General features: G+C 41.8%; 2 protein-coding genes across 2 annotated transcripts; one reads left to right on the forward strand and one right to left on the reverse strand.

Annotated features, from left to right (window-relative positions):
* Positions 1 to 136: 136 nt before the first annotated feature.
* mrpl55 (mitochondrial ribosomal protein L55) lies at positions 137 to 1,734 on the reverse strand. The gene is made up of 3 exons (XM_068707165.1): positions 1,654 to 1,734; positions 1,216 to 1,408; positions 137 to 569 (listed from the first exon to the last, which is right to left on the reverse strand). Exons 1-3 carry the CDS (start codon positions 1,707 to 1,709, stop codon positions 420 to 422), a joined length of 399 nt encoding a protein of 132 aa, XP_068563266.1. The 5' UTR covers positions 1,710 to 1,734; the 3' UTR covers positions 137 to 419.
* A 2,131-nt stretch (positions 1,735 to 3,865) lies between these two features.
* Positions 3,866 to 19,469, forward strand: slc5a9 (solute carrier family 5 member 9). The gene is made up of 14 exons (XM_068707771.1): positions 3,866 to 4,001; positions 5,297 to 5,421; positions 6,213 to 6,284; positions 7,479 to 7,583; positions 9,610 to 9,774; positions 10,052 to 10,157; positions 10,462 to 10,542; positions 10,997 to 11,202; positions 12,236 to 12,371; positions 12,701 to 12,808; positions 15,581 to 15,731; positions 16,497 to 16,665; positions 17,460 to 17,675; positions 18,177 to 19,469. Exons 1-14 carry the CDS (start codon positions 3,980 to 3,982, stop codon positions 18,486 to 18,488), a joined length of 1,974 nt encoding a protein of 657 aa, XP_068563872.1. The 5' UTR covers positions 3,866 to 3,979; the 3' UTR covers positions 18,489 to 19,469.
* The last annotated feature ends 553 nt before the right edge of the window (positions 19,470 to 20,022 follow it).

A 20,022-nucleotide genomic window follows, 5' to 3' on the forward strand; every position in this document is an offset into this window, starting at 1 on the left:
AGCAATTCTAATCGGATTTTTCAATGAATTTTTGGCAAATTCAACAAATACCTCCTCAAGCTGTGCACTGACCCCCAAAAAGCTGGCGCAACAACAACTTTGTGCGCTTTTTTTCAAAATTGACCACACAGATACCCATCTTTAAACCACTTTATTAACTCAACATTGTTAGCAGGTTATTGACACTTCCAAGGACAGTAACAGTCATAGCACTCAGCAGAGCTGTGCCTGCTACACATGGTGCGTATAGTCAGTCATCCTGCCATACCCTGGTCTGGTCTCAGTGACCACGATGTAACCTTTTGGAGGAACCGCCTTTTTTGGCATGAAAACATCCTGTAGATGGACAAATGGAAGAAAAAGTCTGATCTTTACTGACGCTGCACCAGTCAGCCTTTACTTTCACGTATCTATAGAAGTCATTTCTTCTTCCAGAAGTGGCTGTATTTGTCGACTTTGAAGTCATCTTCATACTGGACTGTCGTCTGCTTTTTCGTCTTCTTCACTTCTCTCTTTTTCTGTCTGGCTCGACGCTCCTCTTCAGACAGCGTGGAGAGATTGACCGGCATCTTTCAAAACAAACAAAGAAACATGAATAAACTTACACAACATGAAATATGAATGAACATACTCAGGAACCCTTATGCTATGGGACCACTGCACCTTCTTATCTTGAGCAAGGAGGCTAGGATGTGGGCGCTGTGGGTCTGCTGGTTGTCAGTATTAACACAGTAGGGCTACGGTAGTGAAATATGTATATGCATATCATGAATCTCAGTTTATTCATCATGAGGAGAACTCAATAAGTGAAAACCGCTTCATTATGTCCTCTGTGTGTTTGAGAAAACAACCCTGATGAGGTCATAGTGATGTCATCAGGGTTACCTCAGCTTTGGCTTGAAAACTACAACTGAACTCAACCCATTCAAGAGACAAACAGACATGATATTTTGGCAGCTGCAGTTTTAATTTGGACTATTTTATTATTTGATTACTGCTCATAAATAATGAAACACTGTACAGTAGCAAGTACAAACCGACATACCACTGACATGTGGAGCCCCCCTTTAAAGGATGTCTTAACATTGTGAGTACATGTTTCTATGAATACAAATGTCTGGTCAGTCATGTTAACACGAGCAACAGCAATGAAGCCCGTGTCGTTTAGAAAGTGTGCAGCAAACAGAGCAGAGAGTGAGGGAGGTGGGTACTGACCATGAGGATGCGTTTGGGTTCTTTGTACCGGATGTTGACTGTGGATCCGTCCGCTCGGACCAGCATCACCGGGTACAGTCTCTCATACTTCTGGCGGCCGCAGCGCACCACGGACGTCCTGTTGGAGCTGAGCTGGGGAGTCTGCGTGTGGAGCCCCGCACCGTGTGGACGGGCGAACACAGGGCAGACACACCTGCCCGTAACGTTACACACACAAGATATAAGGTCACCACTGTTAACAAGCTGATGGAATACGCGTCCGTTTACCGTCACGTGACACGTTTGCTACCTTGTTATCTCACAATAGTGTGGCTGAATATGTGACCTGCCTCCATTCATTCCTTCAATGTTTGACAGTAAACTAACAAGAGCCCTACTCTACTAACTAACTCTATTTTAACAAACATACATTTTCAAGCAGTATTCTGCGAGTCTTACCGTGATAAAATGTTCTGTGGTGTACACAGCTTCAATAAAAACATGTTCGCGACCATATAACTCTGACAGGAAGCACTTAACTCGAAGGGCAAACTTCTTCTTCTTTTGGTTTAATGGCGGGTTGCAACCAGTTAGGTGCATACCGCCACCTACTGGACCGGAGTAGGTAGTTCACCCTCATAAGCAGCTACATTAACAGTATGTACATATCATCGGTTCTAATCGGCCACACACCAATCACAGCCCACTCTAACTTCAAGGAGGTTCATTTAGATATGACTTCCTCCTCACTGATCCTTTCTACACCAATGCTGTTACAGACCGTACTGCTGGCAAACCTTTGCCTCCTTTATGGTGGGTTATGTATGGTGCTCCCTGTTTTGGCTTGCTAAATCCAGGGAGCAGAGCCACCAGCGCCAAGTTTAACTGTATTTCCATTTGTTGCAATAAATGGTTAAACAATCTATGACAAGAGTGTTCCTGACTGAACCATGTTTTATATAATCCTGTGTGGTCAAACACACTCAGTACTGTGCATTTCGTCTATGCGGAGCACTGAAGCGACTCTTGCTTTGCTTACGAATCAGCTTTATTGACCAAGTATGCATTTGAGGTTATTGTTAATGAGCACTAACAACAAGATGGTACTGCGCTCTCTGGTACTTTTGTTTTGCACCATTATCAACATTCTGCGCTAATACCTCAATTCCATTGTCATTGTTGTTGTTCTTTATGTTGATATATACCTCAGGATATAGATTTATATTGTACACACAGTAGTTCAATGTTTATGCTTACCTCTGTTCTACTTTGTTGTCCTTGTTTTATATTTTTATTTAGTTTTTTTTATTTGTATATTCTGCGTATGTAAGTTGAGAGCAAACAGTGAAAAACAGTGAAAACCAGTGTCAAATTCCTTGTATGCGTATACGCATACAAGGCCAATAACACTGATTGTGATTGTGATTGTTAACTATTTACTGGCAGATACAAAAGGACATACACCTTGAAACAAGGACACTGTTAGTCAAATATATCACCATCTGGCCTAACATCGTGAACAACGTGCATATTATTTATTTGCTAAATTACATGTTGTGATAAATCAAATTGAGGTAAATTGGCTCAGAGAATAAAGGGACTTTGGATACTTCTTTATTGAAGGATTAAGTATTAGTAGACAGCTCGATGAGAGAGTGACACACTTTGAACGAGAAAAGTGCACTCAGTAGAGTGCAGATCTCTAATAGGTGTGTCTCCCTCTCCCCTCCCAAACAAAGAAGAGTTGATTCTCACTCAATTGTCCCTCCAGGCTCCCTTACATTCAAGATGGCAGTGAAGAAACAAAAACAGGGATTAATGCATCTCATATCATGTCTAACTTTAGTGGGTATGGAATTAATCTGCAGATGCTCCAGTTGAGACCAAACTTGCACTGCAACCACGTGATGTCATTAAGCATACAGTCATGAATGAGGATGGGAAATATCAAGCTGATGGGTCCAGTAGTGTGCAAGACTAGCCGTGGACAGACAGATACACACACGCAGACACACACAGACCAAACGCATGATCTCCCCACAGGCTTATACGTCTGGCGGAGATAACAACATACCAATAAGAAGTTAGAAAGAACTATACAGGTCTAAGTAGCATATAGGTGCAGCATATGGTCATTGGTCAGTGTTGACCGATTAGATACAGGGATGTACCGATAACGATACTGATATCGGATATCTGTCCAATTCTGACTCAGATAGCTGGATCTGGTATCGGATACCATTATTTGAATAAATACCAATTTAGTACATTGATATCTAGGCATTTATTTGTTACATTTTGTTTTACTAAACTAGTAAAGCAATGTTTAAGTCAAACCTGATGTTGGCTTACATATAGAACAATGATCCCAGTCTCTTCCACACAGTGAGACATACAGCATATAAATTAAACACTGGTATTGGATCAGTACTTGGTTCCGGCCCAGGTATCAGTATCGATATACCCTATACTTAACATGAAATCGAACTACATACTGCACTGTACCCAGAGCCAACTGTGGATCCCCTTTTAAATGAAGTCATGTATGTCAGGGCTTGCCAATTATAGCTAACCAGAGAAGATTTCCTGTCTCGATAACAAACTGATTAATAATTAAGCTCCAGGTTGACTGCACTGATTCTCACGTCTCTGTCAGGGTTAACCAGCAGGATCGACTATCTCAGTATGAGTTCCTCTGACTCATTTATAGAGTCAGAGGAACTCATACAGGACAATCGCTGGAGGACTGAGTGCCTTTTACACAGTCTGGAAGATCAGAATCAACATGTCTGTTAGTCTCACTACAGGTATGACCTTCTTTAACTCACATTCATGCTCGTAGACGCCGTGAACTACTGCTTATACAACAGCAAGCTTTATTTTTATGGCAGGTCCTAAGCAGACTTTACAGACAGCTCTGTAGAACATGTGACACAGGAACACAGGGAAGGCAGAGATACAAACTATACATGAGACAGATGTGTGTTAAAACAGATCTTAACAGGAATGGACATTACACATCTTTATGAGCTTTTCACTACAGCACCTGCATTATCATTTCCCCTTTAGCCCGCGCAAGACAAACCTTATTGGGCTTTCAGGGGGTATAATAAGGAAGGAGTGATGTATCTTTGGGGCCTGTAGGTGGTGCGGCCATCTGAAAGTGTCAGTTCTCTTATGTCACAAAAACTGATTTTCCACTGAAACCTCTGCCACCCCAAACCTATGGAGGTGCAGCTGTGAGCTCTGTGGGTAAGTGTATCTGGAATAGCATTCTCCACACTTTCACAACGGACCACATATACTGGAACCATTTGGTTGAAATGTATTTCTTTTCAGTTTACTGTTAATGCCCGTAAGTACATTTTAGTTAAACTACTGCACACAAAACCTGTTTAAATAACATCCACAATAGTTTAAAAAAAAATCCAAGTGGCTTCTATTTCAAATATTACACAATTATGCTCTCATAATTAGGGGTTCAGGATAAAAATTCATCTAGAATTTTGTGCACTTTTGGAGTGTTTTTTTTTTGCACCTCACATTTCTTCAGAGCTCTGACTGGACTTCTGTTGATACATGATGTGAGTCACGATTGAATTGTTCGAAACGATTTCCATCTCCAATCTCCGATACCTACGACCCGCCCCTCCTACCTGCTACAACTGGATCTGTTGAGAGGAAAAGCAATCACTTTGGTGCTTGTTTCAACTCAGTACTGACTCTCCCAGCCCAGAGCTGAAGGCCTGACTCGGGCAGCACAAGTCACAAGTCACTTGGAGTTAGTTTAAGTTGTGTAATGTTGCAGTTGGTCAGCTGGTCTCGGTTAATACTGCCTCAGGTCGTTAGTCAGTGGGGGACTGACTCAGTGAATCAAGTGACTCGAAATCCCAACTCCCTTTAAAGAGTGACTCGTAGAAACCCGAGTCACTAAAAAGAGTCAAACACTTTCAGCCACACATTTACTGGAAATTCAGCCCCACTGTTGTCACAGCTGACATTCCGGCATCCTCTACAGCCTTGTTGAATTACAGTTAATACGTATACTTTGTATGTATTGTACTTATATCTCTGCTGTATGCTTTGATTTGTCTGTACATAGCTGCAGGCAGCAGCTCCTCTGGGTTCACCACTGGAGCCCCTCCCAGCACAGGTATCAGTGTGGGTGCTGCTGACATCGCTGTGGTTGTCGTGTACTTTGTCTTCGTCATGGTGGTTGGGATCTGGGTAAGACCTGGAAGTGGCTCAGCTCATGTAACATTTGCACCTCTTAAGACCTATCTCAGGTGTTATAACAGGTGTTCATGATAGTGTGTTAAACCCCTGTGAGCTCCCACTTAAAGCTGCAAAAACTTACTAATTCATACATCATCAAACAACTATTGTAAAGATATAGTGGAGATCCAGCAGTGTGTGTAGTATCCAACCCACAGCGTAGTCGCTCTGTCAGCGCTGTTGCCGTTGTCCGCACTGTTAGCGCTGTTAACTTCTTCATCATGCTGGGAGCCTTGTGTAGGCAATCCTTCAGTCATAGCTAGTATGCTCTGAATTTGGAATGTAAGTGAAATATATCTGTTAACCATTTTTGGTTTTCACAAATGCTATTTAAGTGTCCTAAGACATGATTTCAGGAAATGCTAAGCCCTGGATACTACCAGGTGCCTGACAAAGAGCCAGATTGGGTTCTAAAAGTGGTACTTCTCTTTATGTGAAAAATAATAAAGCTTTACAGTACATGAACAGGTGACAGTGTTTCAAGTCCCTTTTATGATTGCACGTTTCTATACATGCTAAACATGTTTCTGGATTTTAGATATTTCTTTCTTAATCTAGGCTACCTGAAAGGTGCTTGTTCTTCAATGAGTCAGTATGTGTTTTATTCTTTATTTTGAGTATGTAAAGAGAACAGCAATTCTGGGAGCTCATTGGTGCTCATTGGTTGTAAATGTGTGCTACTGCATGAGAACACAGTTTGAAGTATGCTGCTGGCCTGCTCTCTACCTCTGCCTCCTCTACAGTCATCAGCGCGAGCCAATCGCAGCACTGTGAGGGGCTACTTCCTGGCTGGCCGTTCAATGACCTGGTGGCCTGTGAGTACCATATATCTGACTGACGTGGGATGTTTTCTTCTCAATTCCATAACAACATGTTGATGTGCTGTATGTCATACACAATATGTCTTTGTCAACATGTTGTACAGTTTTTTGTCTGAATCTTTGTTCTGTTTGGAATGAAGACATCACAGAACAGTTATTCTGACAGTATGGGCAGCACAGGAGTCAGTAGCCAATAAGTATTGAGCTGTTTCAGCATGGAAGGTCAATCTTAAGCTTTATTAACAGCATGAATAACAAAGTCGTTTTTTTTATGGATGGGTCAAATGCAAACTACGTGTGGTGCATTCATTTAGTAAAAGAAATAAGCCTCTTTATTATTCTGAGCTACATTGACTTTTCATCGCAAACACAATTTCCTTTGATTCTAATAAGCCAACACTTGATAAACAGTGGGTATCCTCAGCCCTTTAGCAGGTCCTGTGTGATTGAGATTCAGACGTGCTCAGTGTGACACTTACTCTGCTGCAGTTTCTTTGCACATCAGTTTCTCCCATTTCACACAGTTTAGTCAGATCAAAAAGTAGAGAAGATGTCTTCATTATACAGATGTTTGTGCAAGAGCAGAGGAAATGATACTCTTGAAAGCTCAAAAGTTTTACAACTATTTTCCTAGACCTTTCCCCTCCTGGTGCAGGTCAATACCAACATTTCTGCCATCTAGTCCCAGGTTTCTTAAGAGTATTGTCTTTTTATTTTTTGTGATAGGCTAAATAAATAGAAAATACATATATTTAAATGTAGTTGACGACCTCTGCTTCATCGTGTTCAGGAGTCATGTTCAGTCTCAGCAGGATGTACCAGGAGGTGAGAGATGTTGATATCCAGTCAGACCTGTATGTCTGAGGACTAGGAGGCCCAGAAGTCTCCAAAGGAGCTTGATTCAGAGAACGGCTGTGTTCAAGAGTTCCAGACAGGGTCACATAGATTCTTGCTAGATTGAAACCTGATTCTCAGAGACAAGGCATGGCGGCCACAACAAGGTCACTGTCCTCTTCCCTTGTGCATACATATTTATCTCGGTATGTAGCCCACTAACGTAATAAACAATTACACCACAATACAAGGACTGTAATCTAAAGCCTTATCAAATATTGTATAAATTCAACTTTCTGATATAATAAATAAAAGCTTTTGTTGTTAATATGTATATATTGTATGTGTTTCCAGATTGGAGCCTCTCTGATGTCCAGTAATGTTGGCAGCGGCTTATTTATTGGTCTAGCAGGAACAGGAGCAGCCGGAGGCATCGCTGTTGGGGGATTTGAATGGAACGTAAGGATCACTGTGTGATTTTAGGAGAGAAATGGGGCGACCAGTCGTTCAAGTCTTCTTTTTCCTCATCTAATACCATATAGTACATACTGTATATCCAGTACATATAGTCAATATATAGTGGATGCACCTTTGGCAGCGATTGCAGTCTTGAGTCTGTGTGAATAGTTCTCTATCAGCTTTGAACATCTGGACATTCTTCATTGTAAAACTGTTCAAGCATTGCATAGTGAGTGAAAAGCATTTTTTTTTCAAATCCAGCTGCAACTTTGCTCTTGGATTGAGATCTGTGACCAGATGAATAGAACCATGTGTATTCACAAAACCCAGACCTTGACTTTCCCCACACATCTCATCAAAGAAGAATGTGTGGTGAGAATGTGTCACCTCACAGACACTTCAGATATGAGTCTTAGATGAGATTGATGAGAGACAGGTTTTGTTTGAGCTATCATCTTCCATTATATCCTGAGTTGTGAAGCACTTTGTAAAGTCTGTTCCAACATTAGAACTATTAATGAATCATCGTCATCCCTTCTGACATTTATTAACAATGATAGGCGTTTTACTCTGATGATGATTTACAGATGCATGTGATAAATGAATGGTATGGACTGGCACTTTTTGTTTGCCGTTCTTCTCTCTGACAGCTCTAATGAGTGGTGGAGCAGGGATAAATAATGGCATGCAAACTGATTAAGGGTGTTTCTACATCCATTCATGGCTACCTGTGGGGGTTGTAGGCGCCACAATGATTTAGATTTAAAACACAAAACCAGGTGTACATGCAGCTTTATAAATCTGACAAAACAATGGTTGTTTTGGAACCATTCCTGTAGCTTTGGCTTTATTCTGGGGCTCATTGTCTTGCTGGAAAACAAATCTTCCCCGAAGGTTTTCCTTGTATCATTTTAGCAGAGAAGCATCCCCATAGCACGATGCTGCCACCTGCACGTTTCATGCTAGGGCTGGCATCTCTACGATGATGTGCAGTGTTTGGCTTACACCACACTTAGTGTTTAGTCTGACAGCCAAAATGCTCCATTTAGATCTCATCAGATCATAGAACCTTCTTTCAGAAGGGTTCATTGTGGCCTCTGCAGGTAACACTTTACAAAACAGTATTGTAATAATAAAATAAGTATTGTAAGTGTTATTCTTCTGATATGTTGTGGGCTTTCTATGGCTCGACTGTCCGTCCTTCCAACAGCAATTTTGTGGGAATTTCTTACAATTTGGCCCAAACGCCCATCTGGACTCAAGGATGAACTAATTCGAATTTGGTGGTCAAAGGTCAAGGTAAATGTGACCTTATGAAACATGTTAATGGCTCAAGAATCATATGCTAATTATGAAAATTTCACACAAATGTCTAATAGGATAAGATGAAGTGTTGACTTTTTGGACAGATATGATGTAAACTGCAACATGACTGGTTGGGAGGAGGCGTACAACCTCGAGGCAGTACGTCAAGTTTTTAGAGGGGCTTTCTCTTTGCCACTCTCCCATAAAGATGTGACTAGTGAGGCCAACAGCTGTCTTTAAAATCTCTACCTCTGGTGCTTGAAACTCCGTGTGACAACCCCTTCAGTCACCTCGTGACTTCTAGACAGATATACAAATGTCACATTACATTACAGTCATTTAGCAGACGCTTTTATCCAAAGCGACTTACAATTCAGATTCTATCACATTGCACAGCTACGGGAGCAATTTTGGGGTTAAGTGTCTTGCTCAAGGACACATCGACATGCGACTAACGGAGCCAGAGCCAGGGATCGAGCCGCCGATCCACATTTTTTAGATCTGTGTGTCCTATTCCAGTAAAGTGGGTGAATACTTATGCAAACATATCTTATATTTCTTGTATTGTACAATGTCAACCTATCCTATCCTTATCCCGTGTGCATTGCATTCAATATACTGACACTAAAGTGAAAACAGGACAATAGCAGACACATACTGAGGCAGTGTGTGTGTGTGTGTGTGTGTGTGTGTGTGTGTGTGTGTGTGTGTGTTCCTGCAGGCAGCGTGGGTCCTGGTGGCTCTGGGCTGGATCTTTATCCCCGTCTACATCGCTGCTGGTGTGGTGACCATGCCTGAGTACCTGGCCAAGCGCTTTGGAGGCCAAAGGATACGCATATACATGTCTGTTCTGTCACTCATCCTCTACATCTTCACCAAAATATCTGTGAGACACACACGCACACACACACACACACACACACACACACACACACACACACACACACACACACACACACCACTAACAGTGCTATTCATGGTTCTGGAACAACATCAGTGATAAACAAGCAACTGTCAGCAGTCAGTGGGAGTGTCTGACATTGATGAATATCGTTTGGCTTTTTTAAAGTGAAAGTTGTTGCTTCTGTGATCTATGCAGTCGAAAACACAGTGGAAACATTTGTCTGTTTGTGTATGTGTGTGTGTGTGTGTGTGTTACCCAGACAGATATATTTTCGGGGGCCATGTTTATCCAGGTGTCGTTGGGCTGGGATCTCTATCTGTCCACAGGTGTACTGCTGTTGGTCACTGCTATATACACTGTGGCAGGTAAACATACACACACACACACACACACACACACACACACACACACACACACACACACACACACACACACACACACACATACACACATACTTATTTGTCCTATTATACATTATTGTGAACTTAAATAAATATTAAAAACGTATCTTGTTGTCTATTTATAGCTTGCATAGCTTTGCTTATCCCATTACCTTTTGTCACCAAACAAATGTGTCAATTCTGTGATTATTTTTTATGGATGGTTACATGGGTGTGTGTGTGTGTGTGTGTCTGTGTGCGTGTGTGTGTTTTGTGTGTTTGTGTGTAGGTGGTTTGGCAGCAGTGATCTACACTGATGCTTTCCAGACTTTGATCATGGTTGGTGGAGCCTTTGCTCTAATGTTCATAGGTAAGGTGCACACACACACACACACACACACACACACACACACACACACACACACACACACACACACACACACACACACACACAAACACACACATAGATAAATACATGGTCAATAAAGGCTCCAATATGCTGGAGACAGACCTTGTGGAAACTGTGTGAACTTTTGGTAAAAAAACTAAAAAAATGTGCCTATAATCTCTGATAACAATAATAAAGCATTATGTTTTAGAAATGCCTCTGACAGTATCTGGTATACTTATGATGAATATTGTTGAAGGAACATTTGCATGTCAATCATCTCACAGAAATCACACAGATTCTCTGTTTTCTCTTCCTGTGAAGGTGAAAAAGTGTAACATTCACATTAATCCCAGGAAGCATTTCATGAGCAAACCCAGTATAATATCGATCAGTTCTCATGTGAAGTGTGTGTGTGTGTTTGCACATTTTCCAGCATTCTCCAAAGTGGGCTGGTATGAGGGCCTTGTGGTCCATTACATGTCAGCAGTTCCCTCGGTGACCGTCGCCAACACCACCTGCCACCTACCTCGCAGTGACGCCTTCCGCTTGTTCAGGGACCCCATGTCAGGGGACCTGCCCTGGCCAGGTCTGGTGTTTGGACTCACTGTATTGGCTACATGGGTCTGGTGCACAGATCAGGTGACTTTACCTGCATTAAGAGTGCATCTGTCATTTGCAATGTGTGTGTGCAACTCTTTTTTGTATCTGTATACGCCTGCACATTGGATTTAAAATGTAACTATGACGTAAAACTGCAGACTGAGCTATATTTATTTATTTAATTTAATTTAATTACATCATTCTCAGAAGAAATTTAGAAACACTCTTGAGTTGATTTAGATGCTCTACCAAACAGGTGTCAATATCAGTGTATTGCTGTCTTTGTGAGGACCATTTTGACTTTTCTGCATGTCCGGTCCTTATTACCTCATAGGACAGTTTGAAAGTTAACGCTTGGTTTTAAGGTTAGTGTCATACACTGTATATAAGATGTGGACGTAGTCACCCATTGGTTTGTGGACCTTAAGGTCTGCATTTTGGCCATCGCCATCTTGGTTTTTTGCAACCACGAGTGACTCTAGAGGGAGGAGCTAAATGCTAAACATTGGTGACCAAAATGTTCAAATTAACTTTCACAAACTGAAAAAACACTGTGAATGACTTTAAGTTATAACACAAAAACACGAACAACTTCCAGGCCGGACAGCGCCGTGTTAGCGACCTGTCAATCACAGTAAGCCCGCCCTAAAGCATATTCTCCTTTATGGTCTATTTGACTTTAAATGGACCATAATTTACTAAATGAACATCATGCTGTGTTGAAGAAGACTTGAAACTAGAGATTGAGACCATAAACTCATGTTTACAATGTTTACTGAGGGAATAAATCAAGAGAGAAGTAAAATAATTTTCTCATAGACTTCTATTCAATCAGTTTCCTCCTGATAGCCATTAGAAAGAATGCAAGTCTCAGGCACTTTAACATTGGCTTTACTTTTCAGACCCAGAGTTTGCTGCCTGGTTATGGTTGGATTAAAGGAGAGGTGGTTTAGGGTTATTGGGGTTAAGTATTTAGTTGTAATGGGTAGAAGGGGTAGGGTCAGGGAATTTATTATGTCAACGAAGGTCTTCCCGAGTATACAAAGACAAACGTGTGTGTTTGTGTGTGCAGGTTATAGTCCAGAGGTCTCTGTCTGCCAAATCTTTGTCTCATGCCAAAGGAGGCAGTGTGCTTGGAGGCTACCTCAAACTGCTGCCCATGTTCTTCATTGTCATGCCGGGCATGATCAGCCGATCACTGTTTCCAGGTCAGTCCGTCTCTGTTGGACTGTTATGTCAAATGCTTCTGTATGCTCAAGCACATGCATCATTTTGATGGGTGCTACATTAACATGTTAAGGTTGGAGGTTAACAGGTGGAGGTTGATGGTTTTAAAGTAAGGTACATGTGCAATGAAAACGTGCAAACATACCTGCTATGATCTTTTAATGAATGACTCAAACTATGTATCTAAAAGGTTTGGAGCTTTTGTTCTAAAACATGAAGAAGCAGGACAAATAAGTGTATTTAACTCACTGCATCTTTTACGCTGTGTGTGTGCATGTGTGTGTGTGCGTGTGTGTGTGTGTGTGTGCAGATGAGGTAGGTTGTGTGGATCCAGCAGTGTGTCAGAGTGTGTGTGGAGCTTCAGTTGGCTGCTCCAACATCGCCTACCCTAAACTAGTGGTGGAGCTAATGCCTGTGGGTGAGTCACACACACACACACACACACACACACACACACACACACACACACACACACAAAGCTTGGCCAATGTCAGTGTAGAGAACTCCTCTCCCCATGTTTAGGTTTTTGTACTTTCAAATCTTGCACCTTGCACTCAATTGTAATTTACTTTAGCTCTGTCTGTTAATCCTTAATCTCGGGTGTGGGGACATATTAGGAGAAACTAAAGATCATACAATATTTTAAATTCAACCTTTATCAAATAGTAGTGTATAGTGCTGTATGTAAAGCACTGTGTACTGTGGTATATATTGATTGTAAATATAATCTGATACATCTTGAAAATATGACAATTTATGAAAGGGAAACGTCTGAGAACTGTTGCAGTTCGACAAAACAACACAACACGAAACAAGTCCTATCATTGGAAATTCTTCATTAGTGATAAGCCTTTGAAATGTACCATCTCGTTTTCAAGGGAGTCATCAATGACAATGATACAGTATAAGCACAATCGGACCAAACATTTAACAAAAAAATCAAATAACCAGATAATTAGGTGATACCAAATGTGACAAAAACAAAAAAACAATTCTAAATCTCATCTCATGTCTCATCATCACCCGCTTATCCGGGATCGGGTCGCGGGGGCAACAGCTCCAGCAGGGGACCCCAAACTTCCCTTTGCCGAGCCACATCAGCCAGCTCTGACTGGGGGATCTCGAGGCGCTCCCAGGCCAGTTTGGAGATATAGTCCCTCCACCTGGTTCTGGGCCTCCCTCGGGGTCTCCTCCCAGCTGGTTGTGCCTGGAACACCTCCCTAGGGAGGCGCCCAGGTGGCATCCTCACCAGATGCCCGAACCACCTCAACTGGCTCCGTTCCACGCAAAGGAGCCAGTTATTCTAAATATCAAATAATAATCATCCCAGCAGAGAACGAAATTGATCATTCATTCACAGATTATAGAAAAGTATTCATGTCAGGGATATTATGACTATTATATTATGACTGTTTCATAGACAGGTTAAGTCAAGCCTGACTTAGTTTCTTTTACCATATGAATTTGAGGTAAATACACATTCAGTTAAGGACAACTGGCCAACAGTAAGAAAGCAGGAAGGTTGAGTTTCTAAGCAGTTTCACTGGATCAAAATCTAAAATAAGAGCTTACAGAGAGTGTGTGGGACACAGACAAAAGACAAGAAGGTTCTATGGTCTAACAGTGAGTCAGGAGACCGGTTTCAGTTATGAGCTAAAGCTGCAGCAGGAAAGTTGTTTTGACCAGCGGTTCTCAACCTGGGGGGCTGTCCCGAGATCCTGACAGTCACTGGGGGGGAACGTCTCTGTCGTCATGACGTGATGTGTCTTTCCACACAAGGAAGAGATGTGAGGAGAGAAGAACTGAAGAAGTTAGTTCAATCGGGAGAGACAAGTCAGATAAAGAAAAGAGAATTGTTTATTATAAACAGATGATATGTGATGATAGAGTCTTCAGAGTCTTTGTAGCTTGGACTCTAGAGGGAGATTTGTAATGGAGGGGTATCTACCCTGAGCAGCAGCAAGATAAATCCCCCTGTGGAGTCCAGCCACTGGTGGTGGTGGCTGATGAGGCTGATGAGGCTGACAGAATGATGAGTTGATGAAGCTGATAGATCTGTGAAGACTGGGCGAAGATGGGGAGGTGGAGGGGTGCGTGACAGCAGCATGAACGTACTGAAGTTAGCGACACAATCATATTTAAAAAGAGACAGCAGCAAGATGATTAGATAGAGGAGACCAGCTGATCTAAACAGCTGATATCATGATTGACAGCCCCGAACAATGACAGCAAGGAAATAATGAGTGAGAAGTGAATGGCAGATGTATGAGAAATAAACTTCGGGCTTAGGCATACAAGAGTAGAGTCTTCCTGACTGAACTTACGCTAGAGCTTCATATATTGTAGTGTAATCAGCAATGAGGAGATATCAGTTTCTGATGATCAGCTGTCAGTGTGACTGCTTTGTAGAATTTGTATTTGGGCATATAAGGTGATGTTCTGTCCATGTTTTTTCAACCTTTATTTGGGGACGTTTCAGTGACCACACTGTTTCACACATTCACATGGATGCCAGTCAAACCTGTTGCCTCTGGAGCAGTGTCAAGGGCTCCTCACTGGTAGCAATGAGCAGAAGACCTTTCCAGTCACATGTCCCTTCTCTAACCTATAGGCCACCTCTGCCAAAAAAGTAAACAGAATCTGAAATGTTGGCCTCTGTTTGACAACACACAGATGAGTCAAACCTCTACTAACATCATACTGTATGTGTGTTTAACATGCTCCAACACTGAACAGCCATGTGTTTCCTGAGCTTTTAATTGCTTCTGTGTGAGTATTGTTTTTTCCCTATGTAAATAGATTAATGATAAAATAATAAATTGGTAGAATGTAAAGGTCTTTCAGATCAAACACAAACAATTTGTGTGACTAAATCGTGGGTCAACTTAAAAGTTCGAACCCATCTATTTCTATGAGCCTGTATCCAAACAGAATCTGAAGCTTTCAATTTCCGTAGTGCATTTTTTATTTTTTAAATTAAAAACAAGTCAAACAATAAGATGATGACTGTTGCTCAAGTCATCAATATTTTTTCATAATTTGTCATAATTCTGATATACGTCACACAACAAAATGGATATTGATCGATTGATCCATCTGGTCTCACAGCATAGTGTCCTGTTTGACAAACAAAATAGATAGAGGCAATAAAGATAACAAATCCATCTGGTTGATCCTTCTGTCTGTGCAGGTCTGCGTGGTCTGATGCTAGCAGTGATGCTAGCTGCTCTGATGTCATCTCTGACCTCCATCTTTAACAGCAGCTCCACTCTGTTCACACTGGACCTCTACCACAGAGCCAGGCCTCGAGCCTCAGAGAGGGAGCTCATGATAGTTGGAAGGTAGGGGTGCAAAAACTGATACATATCCTACAAAATGTCCCTTGATGCAAAGCTGAGATTTGGTTGTATTATTCAAATTGCAACTGTCTTAAAAACCAACACAGGAGTACTCTCTTTATCTCTCCATGCCCTACTGTTCCTGTGTGTGTACCTGTTTCAAACCCCAACGTTCCTGCTCTGTAAGAAATGTGGGTTCTACTTTGTTCACTGCTGCTTCACATTCTGCTTATTGGTTCTTAAACAACACATTGGCCAATACCTGTTGTATTGTTTTGGCTATTCTATTTCTGATTTCTGCAATCTATAAACCTGTTAACGAATTCCAAGCCACCATTGCTGGATGAATTGTTTTCTGCAATGCAATTTCTACATGGGGACTCGCTAAAGGTTCAAAGAATGTGTAAACATGTTATAACATGTGTATTCTTGAAGAGTTTTTTGGAGATGAGTCTGGAGAATTGAACTAGGACAGGTGTGGGCTGAACTGGGATCATGGTAAACAAATAGATCATTTTTTATTGTGGCTTCTATTACCATGATTGATTGACCCAGTACTGTAATTCATCCTTTGTTTTCATCAGTAGACTGAAGTTAAACTTAGGAGAAATGTTAATACCTAAATACATATATGTGATGTTGTCTGTAGTGGAGTGGAACAGGTGGTGTTTTGGCAGCTACTTCCCATATATCTCTACGGAACTGCAGGTCTCTCAGTAGCCATGACTTGACCTCAGCCAAACATAAAACTATTTTGTGTATTTCCAGGGTGTTCATCCTGGTCTTGGTGTGTGTTAGTCTGTTGTGGATTCCGGTCATCCAAACAGCCAACAGTGGACGTCTGTTTGATTATATCCAATCAGTGACCAGCTTTCTAGCTCCGCCCATCACCGCTGTATTCCTAATGGCTGTCTTCTGGCCACGTGCCAATGAGCAGGTAGGTCTCACTCACACACGCACATGAATTTAAGGAGCCAAATTTACTTTTTAGTAAATTTACTTTTATTTAGGAAGACGCACCCTGTAAGTGTAAAGGCAGATTTTGTTTAGAGCACTGAGCGAGGCCCCAAACACAGGCAGACACACAGGGGCGGAGGTTTTAAAGAGAATGGGATTTATAGCTGGGGTTGAAGAAGGAGACGGGGACATGATGAGGAATGGAGGAATCCCGGAGCGTGGCTGGACCCGAGGGGAGGATGGTTGATGAGCGGGCGGGTAAGGCAGGCAGACTGGAGAGGCAGATGTGGCAGTGATCCGTGGACAGAGGACAAACAGTGAGTGGCTGAGCACAAGGTCAAATCCTCAAATCCTCGCTTGAACTGGAAGTTGTTCTGCGTCACCATATTGACGGCCATCCCAAAGCTCTTATTCTTTATATTTGATGTGTTTTCAGATTCACCGTCTGGTTTAAATTTATGTTCATTGTAGATCTGAACAACAAAAGGACCACAAACAACTTTCTTCATTTATTAGAAAGATTTGTCTTTTCATGATCTGATATTTCCCTAACAAACATAACTTTTATTATGGACACAATTAAAGTCAGAGAGAGCTTTTTACATAATTTATCATCATTTCATTCAGTCTGCAGTAGTCACAGTGTGTAGTTACCTATTTGAAAAATGTTGTCAGTAAGCACCAGTGACAGGGCTACAAGATTAAAAATCGTAAGGCTCTTTTCATTTCAGTGATGTTTGTGTGTGTGTGTGTGTGTGTGTGTGTGTTTCTCAGGGTGCATTCTGGGGTCTGATGGTTGGACTGGTGGTGGGACTGATCCGCATGGTTCTGGAGTTCTCCTATGAAACTCCCTCCTGTGGTCAGCCTGATGGTCGCCCTGCTGTCCTGGCTGATGTTCACTACCTGTACTTTGCTCTCATCCTATTGGCTCTCACCTGCCTCATCATTGCTGCTGTCAGCTTGGCCACTGCCCCAATACCTAAAGAACATGTAAGGACCATGTCTTACATTGATGGACACAAGTATTCAGCACTCCTGTCCACACTGTGTGACTCAGAGTCATTCACTAGTGTAGGAAGCCTCCTCAGCACTATCTGTCTGCTGCTCTTCATACAGATCACATGTGATAGCTGGAGGGTTTGAACACCACAGTTTGATTACACAACAAGCACTAAACATTCATATTGGACAATTCAATGCCAACGTTCAGCTGGTCAAAGCACTGCACGAGCAAATGTACGGTGGCCCTGAGAGCTCAAATCGACAAAACACAAGCAAATCAAGAAAACCTCTTCACCAATTTGAAATTCGCAGCAAGTAGCACCAGTAGTGCAATAGTTCCAGGAACTCATCCCCTAACAGGTGGAGAACAGTGGAAACCAAAGCTGAACCAATGACAGTGTCTACACAGTAGACATGGGCTAGTCTGCTTTGTCAATGTGATTCTGTACCACATGTATGTATGAACTCACCCTCCCCTCTCCTGTCCAGCTGCACAGGCTGACCTGGTGGTCCAGACACAGCCGGGAGCCTCGTATCGACCTCACGGGTCCCCCGATGACCTCTGACCCGGTGAGCTCTGACCCCAGCCCGGACTCTGAGCGCTTGCCAGAATCCTGTTGGCTGAGAGGAGCACTGAGGCTCTGTGGTCTGACTGGTCCCAGCTCTGCCTCGGTGATTCCAGCAGTTGAAACCAGCGAGCTGAACTCCCTGCAGGAGGAGCCGCTCTGGAGGAGAGTCTGCGATGTGAACGGCCTGCTCCTGCTGGCTGTTAACGTGTTTCTGTGGGGATATTTTGCCTAATAAGTTGTTATCGGTAAGGTGACATTGTTGTACTAAATGGTGGTTAAACCAATCAGCTGCTGTGCTGGATCTGTCTTATATGCACCAACAGACAGTTCATCTCATCAGGAAAGACATATAGTAGCAATGATCATGGAACACATTTAACCATTGTCAAGGTCTACTATTGGCTTACAAGGACACTTTTTAACACTCTAACAAAGACAACTGGGAGAACATCCCCGAGTGACATATATTCAGATATTCTCAACATTTGAGAATTCTGGAAAACAGAAAAAAACATTCCCTGCAATTTACAATCCAGAACACTAATCACTTCCAAGATTCATAACATGATCTTTGTCTCACGAACAATCCTGCTTTCAGCCATATTTGTTCATTTGACTCCCTGCCCCGCACAATCTAGAAGTCTAACACATGTTAAATGGTCTGCCTATCCACACACCAGTCAGCTAAACATGAAGCTATATGAACCTAAAACATTTGACCCATGTCAAATACAATATACAAAAACTAAATTAGAATTTCTATATTTCCATAACCACCACACAGCAGTACTGATGGGTTGTTATACGATTAGAAAATTATATTTCATATGCTATTGTATTCTTGTAATAATTAAAGTGAGCTTTTATATAATTTTTACAAGTTTGTGTAACTGAAGGTACCATCATATGTGAGAGTGTATTTGTGGAGGTCAGACAAGAACATCTGATGCCACTTAACACACTTCTTTGTTCGTGTACTTTACATACATTTTAGTATAGAAGATTTGTGTACTTTTGTCCTTCTTTGTGTCTTTGTGTCTGACAAATACAAAAATCACAATCACATATAGAAAAGCGCTGCAAGTAGCACGGACGACAACGGAAACTGTTTCTAGACAACATTCTAAAATGTTTTTTTGGCTTACTAAGTTCTTGAAGTTACCAGCAATGTTTCAGTTTGCATGTTTAATAAACAGCCTCAACTAAGAATCCACTTGTGAGTTGCCAGAGAGGTTAGTTGTCTTGCCCAAGGACACGTCAACATGAACTATCGGAGCCGGGGATTGAACCGCCGATCCTCTGATTGAAGGACCCTGCTCTACCGCTGAGTCACAGTTGCCTCTTTGTCTGTCTCTATGTGTCTGTCCTGTTGACTCTCAGCCAGTGAACATCTACAACTACTTTTCACGTGACTTTTGTTTTTACTCTGTTATGGATGCAACTTAAATGTTGCAACACTTGAGATGAAAAGTAAAAGTAAAATGCCCTACACAAAAAAACAACTTTGTTACAGTACCCAAGAAAGACAGCTGATGATGTGTATCAGATAGTAACTGTAAATAAGGTGATTGAACATAAATACAATCTGTCTTTTAACATCATATAGTGTCTTAAAACAAACTCAGGGTCAAGTTAAGTCTCTATTATAGAAACAAATGCTGCCAAATAAAATGAATTTAAGCAACGCTTTAATCAGCACTTGATTATTCAGATATTGTATATATGCACGCAAGCTCATCTTTGGAAATGTTAGATTCATACATCAT

Source organism: Cebidichthys violaceus, unplaced genomic scaffold (genome assembly GCF_023349555.1).
Source record: "Cebidichthys violaceus isolate CVI_PGR_0920_01 unplaced genomic scaffold, fCebVio1.0.p SCAF_13, whole genome shotgun sequence".
NCBI lineage: Eukaryota > Metazoa > Chordata > Actinopteri > Perciformes > Stichaeidae > Cebidichthys > Cebidichthys violaceus.

Coding starts and splice junctions, on each gene's coding strand:
- mrpl55 (XM_068707165.1), bottom strand. CDS start 1,709: ATGGTCGCGAACATGTTTTTATTGAAGCTGTGTACACCACAGAACATT. Junction 1,409..1,653: donor CCACAGAACATTTTATCACG/GTAAGACTCGCA, acceptor CGTTACGGGCAG/GTGTGTCTGCCCTGTGTTCG. Junction 570..1,215: donor AACCCAAACGCATCCTCATG/GTCAGTACCCAC, acceptor TTGTTTTGAAAG/ATGCCGGTCAATCTCTCCAC.
- slc5a9 (XM_068707771.1), top strand. CDS start 3,980: ATGTCTGTTAGTCTCACTACAG. Junction 6,285..7,478: donor GTTCAATGACCTGGTGGCCT/GTGAGTACCATA, acceptor ATGTGTTTCCAG/ATTGGAGCCTCTCTGATGTC. Junction 12,809..15,580: donor GGTGGAGCTAATGCCTGTGG/GTGAGTCACACA, acceptor CTGTCTGTGCAG/GTCTGCGTGGTCTGATGCTA.